A 24,207-nucleotide genomic window follows, 5' to 3' on the forward strand; every position below is an offset into this window, starting at 1 on the left:
GTGAGTGGTGTCCCAGAGAACATAAAGGTATAGTGCTCTTGAAAAATAGGTGAGATAACAGGAAAGTGCTAAGGGAAGTGAAAAATCGGATGAGAAAAAGTTGCCCTAGTGTTTACAGTGCAGAGAAGAACATTCAAGATGGCCACTGGCAAGGGGAAAAACAAAACAGAGCTTGATTTTGAGGGATTCAATGAAGAAAGCATTGATATTAGTAGTCTACATAACAAGTTGGTAAATTTAGATACTATAGTGAACTCTCATGTAGAAATAATTAGTAAATTGAAAGAAAGTAATGACCATTTGAATAGCAAAGTTTTATGTCTTGAGGGTTTAGTGAAAGACTTGCGCAAGGATAAGAATCAATTGGAAACAAATTGCAAAGCCATGGAAGAAGAAAATAAACTCTTAAAAATAGCTTTGGAAGAAGTTAAAGTAAATTTAAACATAAATGACTACAATAGGTTAGGCAAGGAAATTCAACAGGAGAAACAGCTTTTGTCAGCACAGATGGAGGAAGTTACACAGGGAATAGAACAGTGCAAGAAAGATATGCAACTCACTTATGCACAAGTGGCCAAGGAGAAGGAAAAAATAGAAGAAGCAGTAAAGGAAGTCAAACACTGCAGCAACCAAGATAAAACAAACATTAGGCTAGAAGTGAGGAAAGAATTGGCATCTAACCCGAAGTTGGTGCAAAACACAGTTGATCGGAGTAAGTCCCTGATCATTTTTGGCTGCAAAGAAAAGGCGATAACATCTAGGTCAGAAAGAGCTGTAGAAGAAGTTAAAGTAGTAGATAAAATTGTTGGCCTCGTGGAAGGTCTTACAAACAGAGAGAATGTGTGCGACTACAGGAGAATAGGCAGGTACGTAAAAGGGAAAGATCGACCTTTGAGGATCACCCTAAACGGTGCCAAACAGATGGAAGAAGTACTAAGGAATGCTAGAAAATTGCAAAGGGATGAGGATGGGAAAGGGTGGTCGTTAAGACGAGATCTTTCAAAAGAAGACAGAGAGAAGCTGAAACTGAACCTCGCCGAGGCAAAACATTTAAATGAGAGCAGGAATGAAGAAGAAATAAATTCTTTTTTCTACAAAGTGATAGGGGTAGGCAAACCAGTAAAGTGGTACATAAAGGCAAACCAACAAAATCAATAGAGAGAGGGGAAGTGAAGAATAAGGAGAGGGGGAACAAGTTCCTGAAGATTGCATACACCAACATAGATGGAGTGAGATCGAAGATACTGGAGTTAAGTGATGTAATACAGCTGCAGACACCAGACATTGTTGCACTCACGGAGACAAAACTTGAAGATGTAATTTTAAATGAGGTCATATTCCCAAGGGGCTACTCAATTTGGAGACGGGACAGAAAAATTAGGAAAGGCGGTGGCGTTGCTGTGCTGGTAAAAGAACACCTAAAGGTGAAGGAAATAATGACTGCCAATCCACAAGAAGTTGACATAATAGCACTAGAGATCTGCTATGACGATGATAAACTAATGATGATAAATGCATATAGTCCACCGCCAAGCAGCACATGGTCAAAGGAGGAGCTAGATAGTAAACGTGAAGGTCTTATAACAATAATGAGAGAGATTATAGCGGGAGCGGATAACGATAGATCACGACTGTTGATAGTCGGTGACTTCAACTTGAAATCCATAGACTGAGAAGCATATGAAGCTAAAACAGAAGATTTTTGGACCTGTAAATTTGTAGACCTCATCCTGGAAACATTCTTGTATCCACATGTTAAACAAGCTACGAGGATGAGGGAAGGGGACGTTCCCTCCATGCTAGATTTGATATTTACCAGGAAGGAGGAAGAGATATTTGACATTCAGTACCTTCCTCCCTTGGGTAAAAGTGACCATGTCTTTTTGGGAATAAAGTATGCAATGCATTATAAGCTGGAAGAAAATAAGGAGGTTGAAGCAGTTGAAAAACCAGACTTCAGGAGAGGACATTATGGTGACCTTAGAAATTTTTTTAGTGAGTATAATTGGACAGACTTGATGCTAGGCAAGAAAGTGAATGAGATGTATGGCAAGTTTTGTGAAATATATGATAAAGGCACAAAAAAATTTATACCAAAACAGAGATGCAGAACTAGGAAACAGGATTGGTTCAATAGAAATTGCGAGAGGGCTAGAGACCGAAAGACACAAAAATGGAATCAATACAGGAAGAGGCCGAACCCCCAAACATACCAGCGATACAAAGATGCGAGAAACAACTACACGGCAGTGAGGAGAGAGGCAGAAAGAAATTTTGAAAAAGGGATTGCGGACAAATGTAAAACAGAACCAGGTCTATTCTATAAATTCATAAACAACAAATTGCAGGTAAAGGATAATATTCAGAGGTTGAAAATGGGAAATAGATTCACGGAAGATGAAAAGGAAATGTGTGAAACACTAAACGAAAAGTTCCAAAGTGTGTTTGTACAAAATGAAATCTTTAGGGAACCAGATACAATAAGAATTCCAGAGAACAACATAGAACACATAGAGGTGTCTAGAGACGAAGTGGAAAAAATGCTCAAGGAGCTCGGTAAGAACAAAGCAGCTGGCCCAGATGGCGTTTCACCATGGGTTCTGAGAGAATGTGCATCTGAGCTCAGCATTCCACTTCACCTGATCTTTCAGGCATCCCTGTGTACAGGAATCGTAGCAGACGGGTGGAAACAGGCTAACATAGTTCCAATCTACAAAAGTGGCAGCAGGGAAGACCCCCTCAATTATAGACCTGTATCATTGACAAGTGTAATAGTGAAAGTATTGGAAAAACTAATCAAAACTATATGGGTAGAACACCTAGAGAGAAATGATATAATATCAGACAGACAGTATGGTTTTCGATCTGGAAGATCCTGTGTATCGAATTTACTCAGTTTCTATGATCGAGCCACAGAGATATTACAGGAAAGAGATGGTTGGGTTGACTGCATCTATCTGGACCTAAAAAAGGCTTTCGACAGAGTTCCACATAAGAGGTTGTTCTGGAAACTGGAAAATATTGGAAGGGTGACAGGTAAGCTTCTATCATGGATGAAAAATTTTCTGACTGATAGAAAAATGAGGGCAGTAATCAGAGGCAATGTATCGGAATGGAGAAATGTCACAAGTGGAGTACCACAGGGTTCAGTTCTTGCACCAGTGATGTTTATTGTGTACATAAATGATCTACCAGTTGGTATACAGAATTATATGAACATGTTTGCTGATGATGCTAAGATAATAGGAAGGATAAGGAATTTAGATGACTGTCATGCCCTTCAAGAAGACCTGGACAAAATAAGTATATGGAGCACCACTTGGCAAATGGAATTTAATGTTAATAAATGTCATGTTATGGAATGTGGAATAGGAGAACATAGACCCCACACAACCTATATATTATGTGAGAAATCTTTAAAGAATTCTGATAAAGAAAGAGATCTAGGAGTGGTTCTAGATAGAAAACTATCACCTGAGGACCACATAAAGAATATTGTGCAAGGAGCCTATGCTATGCTTTCTAACTTCAGAATTGCATTTAAATACATGGATGGCGATATACTAAAGAAATTGTTCATGACTTTTGTTAGGCCAAAGCTAGAATATGCAGCTGTTGTGTGGTGCCCATATCTTAAGAAGCACATCAACAAACTGGAAAAGGTGCAAAGACATGCTACTAAGTGGCTCCCAGAACTGAAGGGCAAGAGCTACGAGGAGAGGTTAGAAGCATTAAATATGCCAAAACTAGAAGACAGAAGAAAAAGAGGTGATATGATCACTACATACAAAATAGTAACAGGAATTGATAAAATCGACAGGGAAGACTTCCTGAGACCTGGAATTTCAAGAACAAGAGGTCATAGATTTAAACTAGCTAAACACAGATGCCGAAGAAATATAAGAAAATTCACCTTCGCAAATAGAGTGGTAGACGGTTGGAACAAGTTAAGTGAGAAGGTGGTGGAGGCCAAGACCGTCAGTAGTTTCAAAGCGTTATATGACAAAGAGTGCTGGGAAGACGGGACACCACGAGCATAGCTCTCATCCTGTAACTACACTTAGGTAATTACACTTAGGTAATTACAGTGCTGTAAAGACACTGGAGCCAGAGCACACGACCTCTGCCTATAGCATCAGCCTCAAGAACTGAGGTGTGGGTAGTCGGCATGAAGGGGATGGGGCTCCCCCTTCCCCCTCCCGGGGAGGGGTGAGCTGCGCAGACAACGGTGCAGTGACGTGTGACGTCATACTAGTTTGCTCGTTTTCTGTTGGGGAGTTCTATCCACTAGTTCGACTTTTGGTAGCAATTTTCACCAGAATAGGGGTTTGTTTTAGGGCACTTCCCTTTCTGGGTGCCTGATCCGGTCGATGGCAGACATAGAATGCTTCCAACCACATGGAGGTTTCTATAGGCCATTGCTCCCCTTGCCTCTCTGAGGGGACCCGGTTCGTGCCGTGGTCCTCGGTAGGCCTAAGAACTCCATTCACATGACTGATGCCAAAGTCTGACATTAGCATATCAGCCTGGGATAGCTCCGGGTAGCCGACGGGGTTCCCCCCAGAAACAGAATGTTTAATTGTTCTAAGAATATAATATAATATGGTGCACATGTAAGTGACATATATTTGAGCATACCCATGTTCCATAATTTTCTTATCAATTTTTCTAATGGTACCTATTAATATTAATGAAAAACAAACTAATGACATTGAGATAAATACAGTATGTAGAAATATCTTTCCAGCAACTCCTGCCCCACACCTGGCCTGGGCGACCATGGGGCAATTGCTCTATGAACCATTGTGAATCAAGCTGTCATCACGAAATTTCCTCCTTCCATCATGACCAAAATCAGTAAACTTTTGTTTTTGTTCCTACGATCAGGGAATGCACTTTATCAATATAAATATTTAACTTTTAAAAAATCTCCTCTAATGTGTTGTGTGTACATTTTTCCAAGGCTAAGGATCCCCTTCTTCTAGCCAGAGGTGGTACTCCCTTTCCCTACTTAGCAATATTAAAATAAAAAAATTATAACTTTTTTCTTGCACATAGAGAGGGTTGTAAGGTAAATTTGAGTGCACAGCCCAGGGACTAATCTCACTCGGGTAATAGCAATACAAAAGATTTACCTGTGGAATACTGTACTGTGATTATGTATACTGTGTTATGTCATTCCTGTAACTCACACCAGCTTATTTTAGCTTGTGTATGCACACCATACATATGAATGCCACATGGTAAGTGTACCAACAGTAAATGAGCAAATTTACTCATACAATCTACAGAACAAAACTTACGCGTAGATTATGCATTATTCTCCGACTCAAGTCACAACAGCAGGTTACTAGAGTCCCTGCTCATCTAAAACAGAACACTATAATGTGTCCTGTAAGATATATCAAGAGTGTAATCTCAAAATGACTTAAGTGGTAAAGCTTGAATAAACAAATGCTTTAAACAGGTGTACTAAACTAACCTAAAAGGTGAATGGTCTCCGCATTGAGGCATCGAGCCTGGCACACTTGGAGAGCAGCTCGAAGATCATAAGAGGATGAAGTAATGAGGAGTGGCAATAGTTTCTTCCTGTCCAAGTCAGCATACAACGTCACCAATTGACTGTGGTATCGTTTGCTCAGTTCACGACGACGTTCAAACAGGGCGTCCAGGTACTGCAAAACAGGTATCAATGCCCTCTATTACCTCTTTGTTGACTATTGCTATCATTTACTCACTTTTCATGTTGTATACCATCACAAAATTAATAAGTTATTGGAGATGAGCAATAGCACCTAACCTTGGAACATATAGACATGCAATATTAGAGCAACCTTGAATACACACCATGTACAGTATATGGAACCATGTACACACACACTAGAGCAACTTTGGATTGGACTATATACATACACTAGAACAGCTCTGGAACACATACACACACTCCTGAGCTATGAAGTGACCTCATAGCTGTCAATGTTAGCCAATGATGCAAAATTAATAAGAGAGGAAGACTGAAGAGAACCATGGGGTACTGCAAGAAGTCCTTGACAAGCATCAGGATTGGGCACAGAAATGGCTGCTGGAATTCAATCCACATAAGTGAAAAGTAATGAAAATGGTTAAGGGAGATAGGAGACCTGTATTTAAATGTATTATAAGGGGAAGCAATTACAAGAAATAAGGTAAAATGACTTGGGAGTAATTATTACCCCAACACTAACACCAAAAGCCCATGTGGACAGAATAATATTGGCAGCATATGGGAAGTGAGCAAATGTAAGAACATCATTTAATCATCGAAACAACGGAGGCATTAAAGTCAGTATATATTGACTATGTAAGACCATTACTTCAGTATGCAGCATCAGCATTTAGCCCACAGCTGATGAAGCACAAAAAACCAGCGTTGAATGTAATGAAACGCCATTTTCTGGGTGAGACCCGGAGGCTCTCCGGAGCTATCCAGGCTGATATGGATATATTAGACTTTGGCAATGGTCAATGTGAATTGAGTTCTAGGCCTACTGGGGACCACGAGCCAAAACCTGGCAATGGGTGCCTGACCGGGTCAGGCACTCAGAAAGGTAAACATCCAAAAACAAACCCCCTATTCTGGTTGAAATTACCACTGAAAGTCAAATGAGTGGACAGAACTCCCCAAATGAAAATGAGCAAACGAGCATGAAGTCACCACGTCACCGCACCTCTTGTCTGTAGAACCCCACCCACTCCCCAAGAGGGGTGAATAGGGACCCCCAGACCCTCGTGCCAGCGATCCACCCAGCAGTTCTGAGGCTGGATATCAAAACATGTGAAAAAATGCCGACCATAGGGAGGAAGGGTTGCCGGGGAGCCTCCGGGTCGCACCCAGAAAATTACGTTTCATTACATTCAATGCTGGTTTTCTGGAGGGAGCCCCTTCGACTCCCTGAAGCTACTTCACCAAAGAGAAGGAAAAGAGGGACGCACCCGGGAGTCATACGCCACGCGCAACTAAAATCGAAAGTAAAATGGCCCCGAAAAACCAAGCAAACAAACCAGGAAACCCAAACCCAGGCACAGGGAAGAAGGGAAACCGGGGCAACCCAAAGAGCAACCACGGACACAGAAGCCGAGGCGTGCAAAGAATGACTGAGAGCCGCAACCGGACACAACAGATAGTGCATCCCCAGCCTAACCAACCAAGCATGAACAACCCAAGAACCCTACTAGAAAGCAGACGTCTCAATCTTCGCAAAAAAGAAGGAAATGGCTACAAAGTGACAAACCAAACACCAGAGTCTAAAGAGCAGAAACCCCTGCGCCGGAGGAAAGCATGAAGCTCCCCAACCCAACCTCCAGAGGCCAACACCAACAGGAAAAAGAGCCAGAGAGAAACAACTTGAACCGATGGGGGTCACCACAAATCGAGGGGAAGAGAGACAAGAGAGAGCATCCCGTCCAATGACCAGGATAGCACAGGCAGCGCATGAGCAGGCCGGAGGTGAAACAACTCCTGAGACGGCTTGTGAAACGGTGCAGAAGAAACATCACAGCCAAAAGCAAGCTGCAGCAGCTCTGCCAGTATGCAGCAGAAGATGACGGTCTAGAAACCACGAAAGAAAGGACAAGACATCCTTAACAGAAAGCAAAGTACAGTGAGGCCTCTATTTACAATGGTAATCTATTCTCAGAGACGTATCGTAAGTTGAAATATCGTAAGTCGAAACAATTTTTTCCATACGAGAGAAAGGGAATTGAATTAATCCGTTCCACACCCCCAAAATTATTAACTTACAAATACATTTTATACTGAATACAATTTTTTTCTCTAACTACAATATAGTACACATGTTTATCTTCCCTTTATGGTGGCATGTACTTGTTACTGTGTCAGGGTGTTCTGGGGTGACATTTTGCTGCAGTTTTGTGCTTGGGGTTGCGTGTTGGGGATTGCTTGTGAAGTTTTTCGTGGTCTCTGGGGTCCCTTTTTCCTTTCCTGTCTTCAGGTGCCTGGCTTGGCCCTTCCGTGTACATGGGTATTTGTCCTCGCCTGGAATGTTTCCTTCTTGTGTTCTTTGGTTTCTTGGGTGCTCCTTCTGCCTGTCACATGGTGCGTGTGCACTTGTGTGTTTTGGTCTGTTTTCATTGCTCGTACCCATTGGTATGGGTCCTGGTCTGGTGGCAACCCTTTGCACCTTCTTCAGTTTGGTTTGTTGTGACAGGGCCTGCGACTCTGTGGGTTGGTCTTGTCCCTTTCTTTCCCATTTTGCTGCATGCCTTCTTTGTTCCTCGTCTTCCTGCTTCACTCGTCTTTGGCTGCTGGTGCTGGGGCTGTTCTGCTGGTCTTTTTCTCGTTTCCTCCTACACACTGTTGTGTGTTTTGTTTATGCCTTTTGGCCTTCCTGTTGCCAGGTTTGGGTTCCTGTTTTCCTGGCTTGTCCTGCCTGTTGGCATTTTCAGGGTCTCGCGATGTCCCTTCTCTGCAGTTTCGCGTCGGACCCGTAGTTTCCGATCTCTTGGTGATCTTGCTTGTGTTGGGGGTTTTCTGTTCGGCAGACGTTCCATCTCCTCCTATGCCAGCTTGACCTCCCGACTCTACTTCTTTGGTGGTCGCACCCGAGATCTTCCTGCGGCTCCGCCTCTTCCTAGGCTCGGATGAAACTTAACTGGGCTGATTACGTTCTGCCTCGAGTGTCTCACCTCCGGTTAGTTGTCAGGTGGATTCATTGTTGGTGTCCCACCTACATGCTGCTTCTTGGCAGCAGTATGGGGTATTTTGGCGGTCCTTCCTTTTCCTTCTGTCCCTTTTTTGGTGGCTGCGTTTGTTGGCGTCGGCTTGGCTTTTCTGGTGGGAGTTGGGGGCCGTCAACTTGCCGCATACTGTTGCCTCGTTTCGTGCAGCTCTGGTGGAGCTGCTTCGGCTTGCTTTCAGTCTTGGTGTTACATCTGCGCTGTTCGTAAGCTGTCTTGTGCGTTGTTTCACCTCCAGCCTGTTCATGCGCCGCTTGAGCCGTCCTGGTCTCTGGACAGTGTACCCGCCAAACACACACCGAAACCAAAACGTTGCTACAACGTTCGAACAAGTTTTAACACCTAACCCGTTATAACAACCAATATAACATGTTGTAACAATGTTCTAATACGTCATAAACATGTTAAGCCAAGATGTAACAACTTTATTCCAAGTTGTAACAAGCGGAAAATAGAGACAGTTACAATTTGTGTTTCCAGGGTACTCTTTCTTCTCCTCAGTTGGTGGTGACCCCTTCGGTTCGGGTTTGTTTCTCGATGGCTCTTTTCCTGTTGGCATTTGCCTCTAGGGGTCGGGTCGCTGAGCTTCTTGCTCTCCTCCGGCGCAGGGGTTTCTGCTCCTTCAGTCATGTCGATTGGTTTGTTCGGTTGCAGCCGTCTCCCTCTTTTCTGGCACGGGATGACGCTGCTGCGGTCTGGAGGGGTCCTTGGTTTGTTGGTGCTTGGTTGATAGGGCCGGCGGTGCTTCGTGTTTTGTATTCAGTTGCGGCCCTCTGCTGTTATTTGCTCCCCACAGCTTCTGTGTCCTGGGCGTGCTTTGGGTTGATCCAGTTCCATTCTTCCCTGTTCGCGGGTGAAGGTATCTCGGGTTGTCCACAGAGTTATTGCAGCTAGCCAGCCTGTGTTCTTTCCCCATGCCCATGACGTTTGTGGATTCACTGCTATTGCTGCTGTCTTGGCGGCATGTCTTTGCTGACATTCGGGCACGGGGCTTTTTGGCGGTGGTACACGGGCCTGGCAGCTCGTTGTCTTGTGTAGTTCCCTTGCCTCCCCTTGCCTCTCTGAGGGGGCCAGGTTCTGGCCGTGGTCCCCGGTAGGCCCTAAGAACTCCATACACATGACTGATGCCAAAGTCTGACATTAGCACATCAGCCTGGTATAGCTCTGGGGAGCCTCCGGGTCTCACCCATAAAATGGCGTTTCATTACATTCAACGCTGGTTTTCTTCAGCAATCTTTTCCAGAATAGTTCTGTCTTGTCACAATTAAACACTTGTTGGGGTAGGTATGCCTCACTTTGCACAAAATCTTTAAATTCGCCAATAAATCTTTCAGCCGCTGGTTTGTCTGAGCTGGCACCCTCCCCATGCCTCACAACACTATGAATGCCACTTGTTTTTCTAAATTTCTCAAACCATCCTCTACTCGCCTTAACCCCTTAACTGCGCTGCCTCCAAATGTGACACCCCCGCAGTGCACAGGAAATAAATTCTCTGGAAAAAATTCTTTTTTTTCTTTTTAAAGTGTCAAAAACCCTTCCCTCAGTATGGGTATGTAAAAAAAAAGTCGAAATTGTACTTACTTTGGCTGCTATGGGGTCCGGAAGTTGGGGTATGACGTCATCATTCCCCGTGCGCCCGTGCCGTAAGCTCTCGGGGCGGGGCGCGCGAGTTGCCGCGAATATATTTTCGTTCATTTTTTGCGCACCTTTCCAAATACATTGTCATTGTTTTTATGTGCCAATCCAATGTATAATGAACACGTACACTATAATATCGCAGTACAACATCCGTACTGTCCGTAGACACTGTGTTACGTGCATCGCAAACAAGTTCACTTATCCTGCACAATTTCCAATGTATCATGCCTAATATATTTATATTTACACTTTATATACACACTGTACAGTATCACACACTATATACACACACCATAAACACACTCAGTACTCCGCGAGTGTGTGATATGCTGCGAAACAGCCAACGGGGCAGAGTGGCACCTTGCACTCCACGCACCAGGTGCTGATACATCTTCGTTTCTGTTCTCTGCGGGTAGTGTTCCTGCATACTATACACGCACGTTTACCCTTCTCCCGTGATGCTGTGCCTGGCATATACTCGAGCATATGTACTCCGAAGTTCTCATTACCCCTCAATCTGTCTGGAGCTGCATGTGGCATTGTTGCTTGCACTCCGCACGGTACAACAGAACCCTCCTTGCCATACTTTAATAGCAGCTGTGACACAACACCAGCACTGAATGTACGTATAGACGGTCTCCTGCCAGATTTTACTAGGTACATATTGAAGCAGTTGAGCACTGCAACATCCATGAGGTGGAAGAAGAACTTTTTAGTCCACTTCACAGACTTGTGCACGCACTCCACTCCACCAAGCATCATGTCACACTTATCGACGAGGCGCATGTTCACCTTATAGTCTATGACACAGTCTGGCTTATACACGGTGTTGCGTGTCTGAAAGTGGACTTTCCCACTGTCCAGCATGGCACCGGTGTGAATCGTAGTCAGCATATTCACCTCGCGTCTGTCCTTCCACCGCACTGACAGCGTACTGTCACACTTGCGCAGCTGGCACTCACCCACGGCTATAGCTATACCGAACACTGGCATTTCTTTCCTGTGGCTCTTCACATTGCCACATACGCCGGTGTTGTGGGCAAGGAGGTATCTGGTCAATAAGGGGCTGGTGTAATAGTTGTCGGTGAACAGTACATGCCCCTTGTTCAGCAACGGTTCCATCAGGGTTTTTACGACACTGCCAGAGAACCCGTGTTCATCTTGAGCCGGTATGTCGACGTCTGTACCAGAATATAATATCATGTCCAAGACAATACCAGTCTCACAGTCGCACAGCACAAAAAACTTCAGTCCAAATCGGTGCCGCTTTGATGGGATGTACTGCTTAAATGCCAGTCGCCCCTTGAACAGTACAAGCGACTCGTCAATAACCACATTCTGTCCAGGTACAAAATAATCCCTGAACTTCCCTCTCATGTCACTGAACATCTTCCGTACTTTCCACAGTCTGTCGTGTCTGTCCTCATTTGCATTATTCTCGAAATGCAGGCACCTGAGAATCAAGAGAAACCTATCACGCGACATGTACCGGTTGAACACAGGCGATGGAACAAGGCTGTCTTTACTCCAATAATCCTGGATGACAGCTTTCTCAGAGTGCTTCATCATCATGGTGAGTGCCAGAAACACGTACATTTCGTCGATTGTCGTGTCCTTCCATCGTGTGAGCCGTGAGGCAGGTAAAATGCCTTCGTCTATGAGGCTGTGAGCGAACCTGTTTGTCTCAGTCACAAGATGCGTCATGAATACATTGTCAAAATATGCCTGAAAATATTCCATGTCTGCCATATCATCACCAGTATATGGGAATAATGGTGTAACACCAAAATCGCTATCATCAAATGTTGGTATTTGAGGGACAAATGTGGTGCAATCCTCCCACACAAGTACACCAGGGGGGTTTGGTGTTGGTGCCAACACCACGGCCAACACCACCACGAGCACCAAAACTACGGCTACGTCGTCCGCTGCTTCTGCTGGAGCTGCGTGAGGGTATGCTAGGCGCTGAGGCAGATTTACGTACTGTAGACCTACCACGAATAAATGATGTTGAGGGGCCACTGTCGTTGTCCACATGCTGCGAGGCACGCTGCCGCCTGCCGCGGCGCGTTGCTGAGGTAGCAAAACCCCGCCTGGTAACACCACCACTGCTCGTACGGGGTCGTCCACACTACTCGTATCGGAGCCAATGTCACTGAAGCCCGAGAAAGATTCGTCACATGTACTATCACTGAATAAACTACTAGCGTCTGGTGACATACATGATGGTGGTGATGATAACGGTGTTGACCCAGGGCGGCGAGGCAGGCCGGGCGAGGCACGTGTACCACACACACTCGCCACATCTTCCAATTCCGTCTCTTCCTCACTCGTATCAGATCTCTGAGTTAGGTCTTTCTCTGGATCATAGTCCAGGTCATCATCCAGAGCACCGTCATCATACAAAATATCGCGTATTTCCTCCTCAGAGAGTCGTTTTCCATGACCGCGGGTCACCGTGGAGCGGGAGCTCATAGAGGATGCATCAGACATGGTTGCTGCTGTGAAACTGAGGCTCCCCACGGCCACAGGGCATGCTGGGATTTTGTTTAAGATGGTGGACGATCACTGGGGCCCCCACCCACCCATACCATACCCACGTCACTGCGCGCCAGTTTTGAATGGAACGTGAAAAATCAAAATACCCGGAGGCGCGTTGCGCAAACCAGACGCGAGCCTGCAGGCGCGTTGCGCAGTTTAAGGGTTAAACACACTCACTTCTGTATCACTCGTTCCAGGGGTTTTCTTTATAAGATCTTCATGCAATTTTCTTGTCTGTTCACATATGATGGCCTCTGAAAAGCTATCACCTGCTAACTCCTTGCTGTGTATCTAAATTAATAACTGATCAATATCCTCAAGTGTTTGTGTTCTATGTTTCGTGATTATTGATACGCCTTTTGCCACTTTAGCACTCAATGTCCTTTTTCATAGCAAATATAGTGGATATCGTTAACCGAGATGTGTTGTACTGCCTAACTAGTTCAGCAACCCGCACACCATCTTCATATTTACGAATGATCTCTTGTTTTTGCTCTATGGTCATCCTTAGATGGGTTTTCATATGTTGAACCTTACCACTGACTTCCTTGGGACTCATGGTGTGATATATAATAATCAGTTTTATGTTCAAAAAGCAAAAATTCACCACAAAAATGGAATTTCTTATAAGCGTGATCGTCACTAAGCGGGCGAATCTAGCAAACTGAGGCAGGTCGGCCCGCGCGACCGGGAACCATGCGCTCGGTCGACCCGAACGTGTATCAACAAATATCGTTAGTCGGCGACACTATCTTAAGTCGAGTCGTATTTTTCGATCAAATTTATATCTTAATTCAAAATTATCGTAAGTTGGGGCAATCGTAAATCGAGGTGCCACTGTACTCTTATGAAAAGACAGAAAGAAATGGAAGGACCGCCAGAAACACCATACTACCACTGAGATGAAGCACACAGGTAGGACACACCATTAACGAAACCACCTGATCACCATACAGAAGGTGATAGACTCAAGTAAAAAATACCATACACGAAGACTTGAGAAGAAGACCGAATCAGCCACGTAACAGACCAGACCAATCTGCTGAAAAGAGGCGGAGCTGCAGGACAAACCCTGGGTTTGGACACCGAGCAAGCAGCGCCTGAAACCAAGGCTGGGCTGGCCATCAAAAGGCCAGGAGGACAACTCTCCCCAGGAAGTCTCTAAGCAAGCATGGACCTGGAGCAACAGCTGGACCGGGGGAAAGAGGGACAGAGAACTCAGCAGACAAGTCACCTGAAAGCTACTAGCCCCAAAAAGCCAAGGACCACATCGAAACCCCACAGTTCAGGCAATGAACCCCGGGAGAACAGTCTTAATGGAACCTGATCGTCAATCTGCAAGCGACCAGAACCCTCTGAAGTGACATCCACCACCATGCTGTGGGCCCTATGGAAGGACGGAGCCCAACCCACCGCCCCTGTCCAGCCTGGTGAGCACTGGTCACAAAGTCCCAACCAAGAGACGATGCATCCGTGAACACATCGAGCGAGGGCTCAAGTAGGCGCCAAGGCACTGAACCCCGAAAAACCCAAAGAGGAAGCCGGCAACGCAGCAGCAGCGCAATGCCCCAAAAGGCCAAACCCAGCGATCGGGAGAGAGGCAGAAGGACGGCCCCAAAGGAACCAGAAAAGCCAACAAAGCCAAACTCGACCCAGCGGGTAGACCATCATGGCAAAGTTCAGGCTCCCACACAAACTCTCGAGCAACCATGGAGCGACCCGGGAGCCCCTCTGAAACATGTGAAGGCAGGACCGCAGCCGAAGCAGAGACTCCGAAGGGAAAGACAACGAAGCGGTCCGAGAGTTCCACACAAGACCCAACCAAGTCCGAACCTGAGAGGAAACCAGAATAGACTTCCGGCAATTCACCAGGAACCCAAACTCGGTGAGCTGCGAAAGAACCAAATCCTAGCGAGCCGAAACGCAGACTGGCCTGAAGCCCACACCAGCCAATTGTGAAGGTAGACCAGCACCCAAACACCTAACAGATGCAGATGGGGCCCTCACGATCCGTTTGAGGCGTGTAAACATGCGAGGTGTCAGATTTAACCTGAATGGGAGACAACAAAAGCGGTAACCGAGATGCCCCACAACAAAACCGAGCCAGTCCCTGAACCCCAGATGAATCGGGACTTCCCAATACGCATCCCAGATGTCCAGAGACACCATCCAAGCATCCAGCTCCAACAGAAGCCAGACCTGGGACAGAGTAATCATCCGAAAGGAGGGGCAAGACCCAGGGGTTCAGACGGGATAAATCCAGAATGAACCACAGGTTCGCACAGTCCTGTTTCAGGACTGGCAACAAACGGGAAACCCACCTGAGGGACGTCCTTTGTGCCACAGGAATGGCACAAACAGCTTCAACAGTGCAGACGACGCCCGCATCACCGAGACTAAAATACCAGACCCAGGAATGGCCCCAAGCGCTTCCACATCCTCCTCAAGCCAATCCGAAGACAGCTCCAGGAGGGAAACGACCACACCCAAGTGCACCCACTCCAAGACAATTCGACAGAGCGCAGGAGAAGAGGCCTGCCCCACCAGCCCCAAATCCCCTGAAGATGGAGGGGCCACCCAATGCCACCGCAGGCCGTTGGAAATGACCCGAAAAGCCCATAAAATGTGAGACCAGGCGTGAGCGATAAGCACGAGCCTCCCTCCCCCCCCCATCGCTCCATCAATGGTACAAATGGCGCAAGGGCCGACGCCCCTTGTGAGAAGCCAACTTACGCACAGAGTGATCACTGCACCGACCAGACGAAGACGAGTCCGAAGGCGGCATGGGCTCAGAAACTGGCACCAGCTGCCTACCACAATTCTTTAAAGATTTCTCACATAATATATAGGTTGTGTGGGGTCTATGTTCTCCTATTCCACATTCCATAACATGGCATTTATTAACATTAAATTCCATTTGCCAAGTGGTACTGGACAAAATAAGTATATGGAGCACCACTTGGCAAATGGAATTTAATGTTAATAAATGCCATGTTATGGAATGTAGAATAGGAGAACATAGACCCCACACAACCTATATATTATGTGAGAAATCTTTAAAGAATTCTGATAAAGAAAGGGATCTAGGGGTGGTTCTAGATAGAAAACTATCACCTGAGGACCACATAAAGAATATTGTGCGAGGAGCCTATGCCACGCTTTCTAACTTCAGAATTGCATTTAAATACATGGATGGCGATATACTAAAGAAATTGTTCACGACTTTTGTTAGGCCAAAGCTAGAATATGCAGTGGTTGTGTGGTGCCCATATCTTAAGAAGCACATCAACAAACTGGAAAAGGTGCAAAGACATGCTACTAAGTGGCTCCCAGAACTGAAGGGCAAGAGCTACGAGGAGAGGTTAGAGGCATTAAATATGCCAAAACTAGAAGACAGAAGAAAAAGAGGTGATATGATCACTACATACAAAATAGTAACAGGAATTGATAAAATCGATAGGGAAGATTTCCCGAGACCTGGAACTTTAAGAACAAGAGGTCATACATTTAAACTAGCTAAACACAGATGCCGAAGAAATATAAGAAAATTCACTTTCGCAAACAGAGTGGTAGACGGTTGGAACAAGTTAGGTAAGAGGTGGTGGAGGCCAAGACCGTCAGTAGTTTCAAAGTGTTATATGACAAAGAGTGCTGGGAAGACGGGACACCATGAGCGTAGCTCTCATCCTGTAACTACATTTAGGTAATTACAACGAGAGGAACCTTGAGCTCTGGCATGACCATTCCAGGAAGAAACTCCCCCCCCCCACAGGACCCCCGAAAAACCAACAAGACTGACATCGGACAACAAAGAGAAGAGGCCGCCTGCATATACTGCCTGACCGCAGACTTTGCAAACAGCAAGGGCCAAAAGGGTGATAAAAACTTAAGAGCCAGGGCCTAAGCAGATTCCAATGAGGAAGCAAGTACTACCTGCCAATACGCGAGACGCAAAGCCAAAAACAGCTACACCGCATCCCGCAGGATCGGCACAAACAGCTTCAACAATGCAGACGATGCACGCGTCACTGAGACCAAAACACCAGATCCAGGAATGGCCCCAAGCGCTTCCACATCCTCCTCAAGCCAATCTGAAGACAGTTCCAGGAGGGAAAAGAACCGCAAGACCGAAGCCAGCAGGCCACGAGCGTGCAAGTCCTCACCTACCAGTGCAGCCGAAAGAGAGGAAACCTGCTGCACCCCGCCAACATTCCGCTGAAGGGCAGGGGCGAACAAACATGCATTTAGGTGCTGAAACTCGCCTCCGCAGGTAACCCTGGACCACCGTCAGCGCCTTGCACCACTCAAGAGTGCGGGTACGACAAAAAGTATTCCAAGTATCCAACGACAACACAGGGCAGTCCGCTAGCCAGGACAACTCCAGAACCTCATAATGAGCCCAGTGGGGAAACGAAGACCCAAATCGGAATGAAGATGGATTCATAAGAGAGGCATAATCCGGGCCGCACAGGAGGTAAACCACAATAGCTTCCCGTACCTAATGAGGTGGGATGCAGGAAGATGAAACCTCCAGAAGGACAGAACCGATGGAACCGAACTTGGGGAGGGACCAACATCAAAACCACCTCGTATGCGAAGGGGGGGGGGAAGAAAACCCACTCCTTGCAACAGTAAGCCCTGTTCGAAGGATAGAAACACCCAGGCGGGGTCTAACGAGGCCCAAGGCCCCTAAGTCAACCCCTCCCCAACCCCAGGAACCTCCACACCAGGAGCAGGGGTCGAGAGTATCCTCCAAAGCCCCGGCCTAACAAGAAAAAGCCGGGGCAGCCAGAAAGGGGCCCCACTGGTCAGACCCCGACGCCACGGCTGGAGTAACTGACTCGAATGCCTCCGTTGCCACCCCGGAAGGCGCATCCCCCAAGACTGCCAGAGTCTCAAAACCAGCTAAACCCCTGCCCCAACCCTGAAGCCCTCAGATGCTTTGTAGCTAGAAGTAGAGGGTGGTGGGGGGGGGGGCCAAAATGCACCACAGCAGGGAAAGATCGAGGGGGTGCGGACTGAACCAAGGCCGAAGCGACCAACACCTCCCTCCCAACGTCCGGGTCTCTATATCCAAAATGGGGCAGCCTCGCGGCTTCTGAGTCAGCAAATAATCTAGCACGTTGCATCACCCTAAACCTAGCACACAACACCTGAGCTGCCTGCACCTGTATAGAGTCATCAGTGGACTGGGTGAACCGAGTCATTAACAAGCAACAAAACTCGCAGGGTCAAAGGTGTCACCGACCCAACAGACAGCATGACAGAGGCAAAAGAGATGAGAGTCACCTCTGAGACAAGGGACAGAGCGAGCTTCAAACTTGCACAAGGCAAGAGTGGATCTCCTTGTCACAAGGGGTCGCACCCATCGGACCCCTTGCACTCCTGCAGGGTTTCCCAGGGCCCTTAGACTGGTATCTCTAAGGGAAGCCCAGGCAGGATACTGTGAAACGGCGCCCAAATCTACAAATCAAACTTCTAAAAGCTGAACCCCCAGGACATGTCCACTCACAGGGTACCTAGCACGGGATACCACCAAGAAACACAGAAATGTACATAACCCTAAATATAGATAGGGGGCAACCAAAGGCAGACCCCCCAACCAGGCAGGGAAAACAAAAGAAAAACCCTGCAAGAGGACACTGTGCCTAGGCGAAACAGAGTCAGCTGCTATGAGAGGTGATAACTAGCTGTGCAGTACCCTGCACCCCCTACCAGTGCAAACTACCCCCCTTCCCAAAGGCAAACAAGGGTGCAGAAAACACCCCAGCACACTAAGGGCAGTTGATCACCGAGCAGCAAACGACCAAGCAGAGGGAGATCCCAAGGTGACTTGTGGAAGGTGGCCCCAAGGGCAGTTCTTACAGGGCACCTAGGGAAGGTGACCCTAGGCGCATGCAGCCCGAGTACTTGTGAGATTATTCCTGGCTCGCGCACCACTAGAGAAGACTTGCACTACCCACCACAAGGCCCAGAGCAAAGGACAGAAATCAAGAGCCAGAGTCACATGACCTCTGCCATTCACATCAGCCAAAGAACTGCAGGGTGGATTGCCGACATGAGGATCTGGGGCTCCCACTTCCTCCTTCCTGAGAGGGAAGGGGGGGGGGGTACACAGAAAAGCGGCGCAGGGACGTGGTAACGTCATGCTCGTTTGCTCATTTTTATTAGGAGAGTGGTGTCCACTCGGTTTAACTTTCAGTAGTAGTTTCAATCAGAATAGAGGTTTGTTTTGGGATGCTTAACTTTCTGGGTGCCTGACCCAGTCGATGGCAGACATAGAATGCTCTATAACCACATGTTCTATAGGCCATTGCTCCGCGTACCTCTCTGAGGGGGCCAGGTTCTGGCTCATGGTCCTCAGTAGGCATATAACTCCATTCACACTGACTGATGCTAAAGTCTAATATATCCATATCAGCCTGGATAGCTTCAGGGAGCCGCAGGGGCTCCCCCCAAAAAAAGAAACTTGACAAAGTTCAGAGTTTAGCAACTAGATTAGTACCAGAATTGAGAGGCCTCAGCTATGAACACAGGTTGAAGAAACTCGCCCCTCATAACTTTACTATGAGAGAAGAAACAAGAGGGGCTATGATCACCACATACAAAATCCTTAGGGAAATAGACAAAGTGGACAAATTGAATTGTGGAGCTGTAAAGACATTCTCATGCCCTGTACGGGTGATCAGCAAGTGAAATGCATTGAAAGAAGTTTGTTTTGAAGCCACTACCAGCCATAACTTTAAGAAAACATATGATGAAAATGTTTGTCACAAGAGATAATTAACATACCAGGTAGAAATGGTTTGGAGGCAGGCCAAAGGTTACCTGATCAACCAGGCTGCGAGCAGCCGCGTCCAACAGCCTGGTTGATCAGTCCAGCAACCAGGAGGCCTGGTCAACGACCGGGCCACGGGGACGCTAAGCCCCGGAAGTACCTCAAGGTAACCTCAAGGTAAGATAGGCCATAAAGAGCTAGATCTGGCTCTCCCATACTCACTGATAATTACTGACAAGTACAAGAGTAATCTTTTAAGCTGAACACAACTCAAAGGAATCGAACACCACAACAAAAACTAAAATGTATGGGTTGAAAAATAACTGAGAAAGCAACATAGGCTAAAAGAACACGTTACTTAAAACCCCCTTGCAAACATATCCAGTTAGTCTTGCACACATGCTGTATATCTATTTGCTCTTGCAGACGACGTACTGCATATCCATTTGCTCTTGCAGACGATGTATTGCATATCCATTTGCTCTTGCAGATGATGTACTGTATATCCATTTGCTCTTGCAGATGACGTACTGTATATCCATTTGCTCTTGCAGACGACGTACTGTATACCCATTTGCTCTTGCAGATGACGTACTGCATATCCATTTGCTCTTGCAGACATCCTGCATATCCATTTGCTCTTGCAGACGATGTATTGCATATCCATTTGCTCTTGCAGATGATGTACTGTATATCCATTTGCTCTTGCAGATGACGTACTGTATATCCATTTGCTCTTGCAGACGACGTACTGCATATCCATTTGCTCTTGCAGATGACGTACTGCATATCCATTTGCTCTTGCAGACATCCTGCATATCCATTTGCTCTTGCAGACATCCTGCATATCCATTTGCTTTTGCAGATGACGTACTGCATATCCATTTGCTCTTGCAGACGACGTACTGTATATCCATTTGCTCTTGCAGATGACGTACTGTATATCCATTTGCTCTTGCAGACATCCTGCATATCCATTTGCTCTTGCAGATGACGTACTGCATATCCATTTGCTCTTGCAGATGACGTACTGTATATCCATTTGCTCTTGCAGATGACGTACTGTATATCCATTTGCTCTTGCAGACGACGTACTGCATATCCATTTGCTCTTGCAGACGACGTACTGTATATCCATTTGTTCTTGCAGACATCCTGCATATCCATTTGCTCTTGCAGACATCCTGCATATCCATTTGCTCTTGCAGATGACGTACTGCATATCCATTTGCTCTTGCAGACATCCTGCATATCCATTTGCTCTTGCAGACATCCTGCATATCCATTTGCTCTTGCAGACATCCTGCATATCCATATGCTCTTGCAGACATCCTGCATATCCATTTGCTCTTGCAGACATCCTGCATATCCATATGCTCTTGCAGACATCCTGCATATCCATTTGCTCTTGCAGACATCCTGCATATCCATATGCTCTTGCAGACATCCTGCATATCCATTTGCTCTTGCAGACATCCTGCATATCCATTTGCTCTTGCAGATGACGTACTGCATATCCATTTGCTCTTGCAGACATCCTGCATATCCATTTGCTCTTGCAGACATCCTGCATATCCATATGCTCTTGCAGACATCCTGCATATCCATTTGCTCTTGCAGACATCCTGCATATCCATTTGCTCTTGCAGACATCCTGCATATCCATTTGCTCTTGCAGACATCCTGCATATCCATTTGCTCTTGCAGACATCCTGCATATCCATTTGCTCTTGCAGACATCCTGCATATCCATTTGCTCTTGCAGACATCCTGCATATCCATATGCTCTTGCAGACATCCTGCATATCCATTTGCTCTTGCAGACATCCTGCATATCCATTTGCTCTTGCAGACATCCTGCATATCCATATGCTCTTGCAGACTTCCTGCATATCCATTTGCTCTTGCAGACATCCTGCATATCCATATGCTCTTGCAGACATCCTGCATATCCATTTGCTCTTGCAGACATCCTGCATATCCATATGCTCTTGCAGACATCCTGCATATCCATTTGCTCTTGCAGACATCCTGCATATCCATTTGCTCTTGCAGACATCCTGCATATCCATTTGCTCTTGCAGACATCCTGCATATCCATATGCTCTTGCAGACATCCTGCATATCCATTTGCTCTTGCAGACATCCTGCATATCCATATGCTCTTGCAGACATCCTGCATATCCATTTGCTCTTGCAGACATCCTGCATATCCATATACTCTTGCAGACATCCTGCATATCCATATGCTCTTCCAGACATCCTGCATATCCATTTGCTCTTGCAGACATCCTGCATATCCATTTGCTCTTGCAGACATCCTGCATATCCATTTGCTCTTGCAGACATCCTGCATATCCATATGCTCTTGCAGACATCCTGCATATCCATATGCTCTTGCAGACATCCTGCATATCCATTTGCTCTTGCAGACATCTTGTATATCCATTTGCTCTTGCAGACATCCTGCATATCCATATGCTCTTGCAGACATCCTGCATATCCATTTGCTCTTGCAGACATCCTGCATATCCATTTGCTCTTGCAGACATCCTGCATATCCATTTGCTCTTGGAGACATCCTGCATATCCATATGCTCTTGCAGACATCCTGCATATCCATTTGCTCTTGCAGACATCCTGCATATCCATATGCTCTTGCAGACATCCTGCATATCCATATGCTCTTGCAGACATCCTGCATATCCATTTGCTCTTGCAGACATCCTGCATATCCATTTGCTCTTGCAGACATCCTGCATATCCATATGCTCTTGCAGACATCCTGCATATCCATTTGCTCTTGCAGACCTCGTGCATATCCATTTGCTCTTGCAGACATCGTGCATATCCATTTGCTGTTGCAGACATCCTGCATATCCATTTGCTCTTGCAGACATCCTGCATATCCATTTGCTCTTGCAGACATCCTGCATATCCATTTGCTCTTGCAGACATCCTGCATATCCATTTGCTCTTGCAGACATCCTGCATATCCATATGCTCTTGCAGACATCCTGCATATCCATATGCTCTTGCAGACATCCTGCATATCCATATGCTCTTGCAGACATCCTGCATATCCATATGCTCTTGCAGACATCCTACATATCCATATGCTCTTGCAGACATCCTACATATCCATATGCTCTTGTAGACATCCTGCATATCCATTTGCTAAATGGTGAAAACATTTAAAGTGACACCAAGAAAACATAACCTTACTGTACCATGCAGTGTAAGCACAGAAAGAAGACAAATAATTGAATTATGTATAATAACTTATTTTCTTAATTTTTTATTTATTTATATATTTGCTCAACAATAATATGTTTTATTTAAACCTTGGCATGTGTCTATCATGAAAGAGAAAGCCCCACAAAATGTACAATTATTAAGAAGCTATTTGTTAATATCAGCATCACATATGATCCCACCTTGTAAAGAAACTGTTGATGTGAAGAGAGGGCAAACACGACAGTGTCTGGTGGAACAATGTCTACATGGCTGCAACAGATCTCAAGTGTAGCAGAAGAGTCCAACACCATGAGATCCACAACATGTTTAGCCACACACCCATACAGATTGTGGCGAGCGATGAGATGGAAGACATCCTTATGTTTTAGTCTGTAAATAAAAAACCAGCGTTGAATGTAATGAAACGCCGTTTTCTGGGTGAGTCCCGGAGGCTCCCCGGAGCTATCCCAGGCTGATATGCTAATGTCAGACTTTGGCATCAGTCATGTGTATGGAGTTCTTAGGCCTACCGGGGACCACGGCCAGAACCGGGCCCCCTCAGAGAGGCAAGGGGAGCAATGGCCTATAGAAGCCCCCGTGTAGTTGGAAGCATTCTATGTCTGCCATCGACCGGAACAGGCACCCAGAAAGGTAAGCGCCCCAAAACAAACCCCTATTCTGGTTAAAATTGCTACCTAATACCGAACTAGTGGATAGAACTCCCCAACCGAAAACAAGCAAATTAGTGTGACGTCACACACTGCCGCGCCGCTGTCTGCGCAGCTCCCCCCTCCCCGGGAGGGGGAAGGGGGAGCCCCAGACCCCCCGCGCCGGCTACCCACACCTCAGTTCTTGAGGCTGGATGTCAAAAACGCGAAAAACCGCCGACCGGAGGGAGGGAGGGATGCCGGGGAGCCTCCGGGACTCACCCAGAAAACGGCGTTTCATTACATTCAACGCTGGTTTTCTGGGGGGAGCCCCGTCGGCTCCCCGGAGCTAACTACCCACAGACAGAAAAAGAGGGACTTACCCGGGAGGCGGTCGTCGCTCACCCCTCAACTCGAAGCCGAGACAACTGGCTGCAACCGCCGACCCAAAGCAACACAGGCCCGACGAGGGCCAGGGACATTCACAAGGTAACGAGCAGCCAGGACCCTGTTCGACCGCCAAAATCCCCGCGCCCGAATATCAGACCAAGACATATTCCCAAAGACGGCAGCAAGAGCCGCGAACTTACGAACGTCATGGGCACGGGGATAGACCGCAGGCTGGCTAGA

At 46.5% G+C, this 24,207-nt stretch overlaps 1 protein-coding gene across 4 annotated transcripts in view; it reads right to left on the minus strand.

The window, feature by feature from the left end:
- The window catches only part of lt (vacuolar protein sorting-associated protein light), a 263,565-nt gene that overhangs the window by 44,314 nt on the left and 195,044 nt on the right, over nt 1-24,207 (minus strand). For all 4 annotated transcript variants that reach the window (XM_045740821.2, XM_045740818.2, XM_045740819.2 and 1 more), the window contains exons 12-13: nt 23,131-23,320; nt 5,483-5,675 (exon numbers count right to left, since the gene is read on the minus strand). In XM_045740821.2, coding sequence (XP_045596777.1) covers nt 5,483-5,675; nt 23,131-23,320 — 383 coding nt within the window. The remainder of the gene's footprint in view (nt 1-5,482; nt 5,676-23,130; nt 23,321-24,207) is intronic.

Source organism: Procambarus clarkii, chromosome 13 (genome assembly GCF_040958095.1).
Source record: "Procambarus clarkii isolate CNS0578487 chromosome 13, FALCON_Pclarkii_2.0, whole genome shotgun sequence".
In the NCBI taxonomy this organism is placed as follows: domain Eukaryota; kingdom Metazoa; phylum Arthropoda; class Malacostraca; order Decapoda; family Cambaridae; genus Procambarus; species Procambarus clarkii.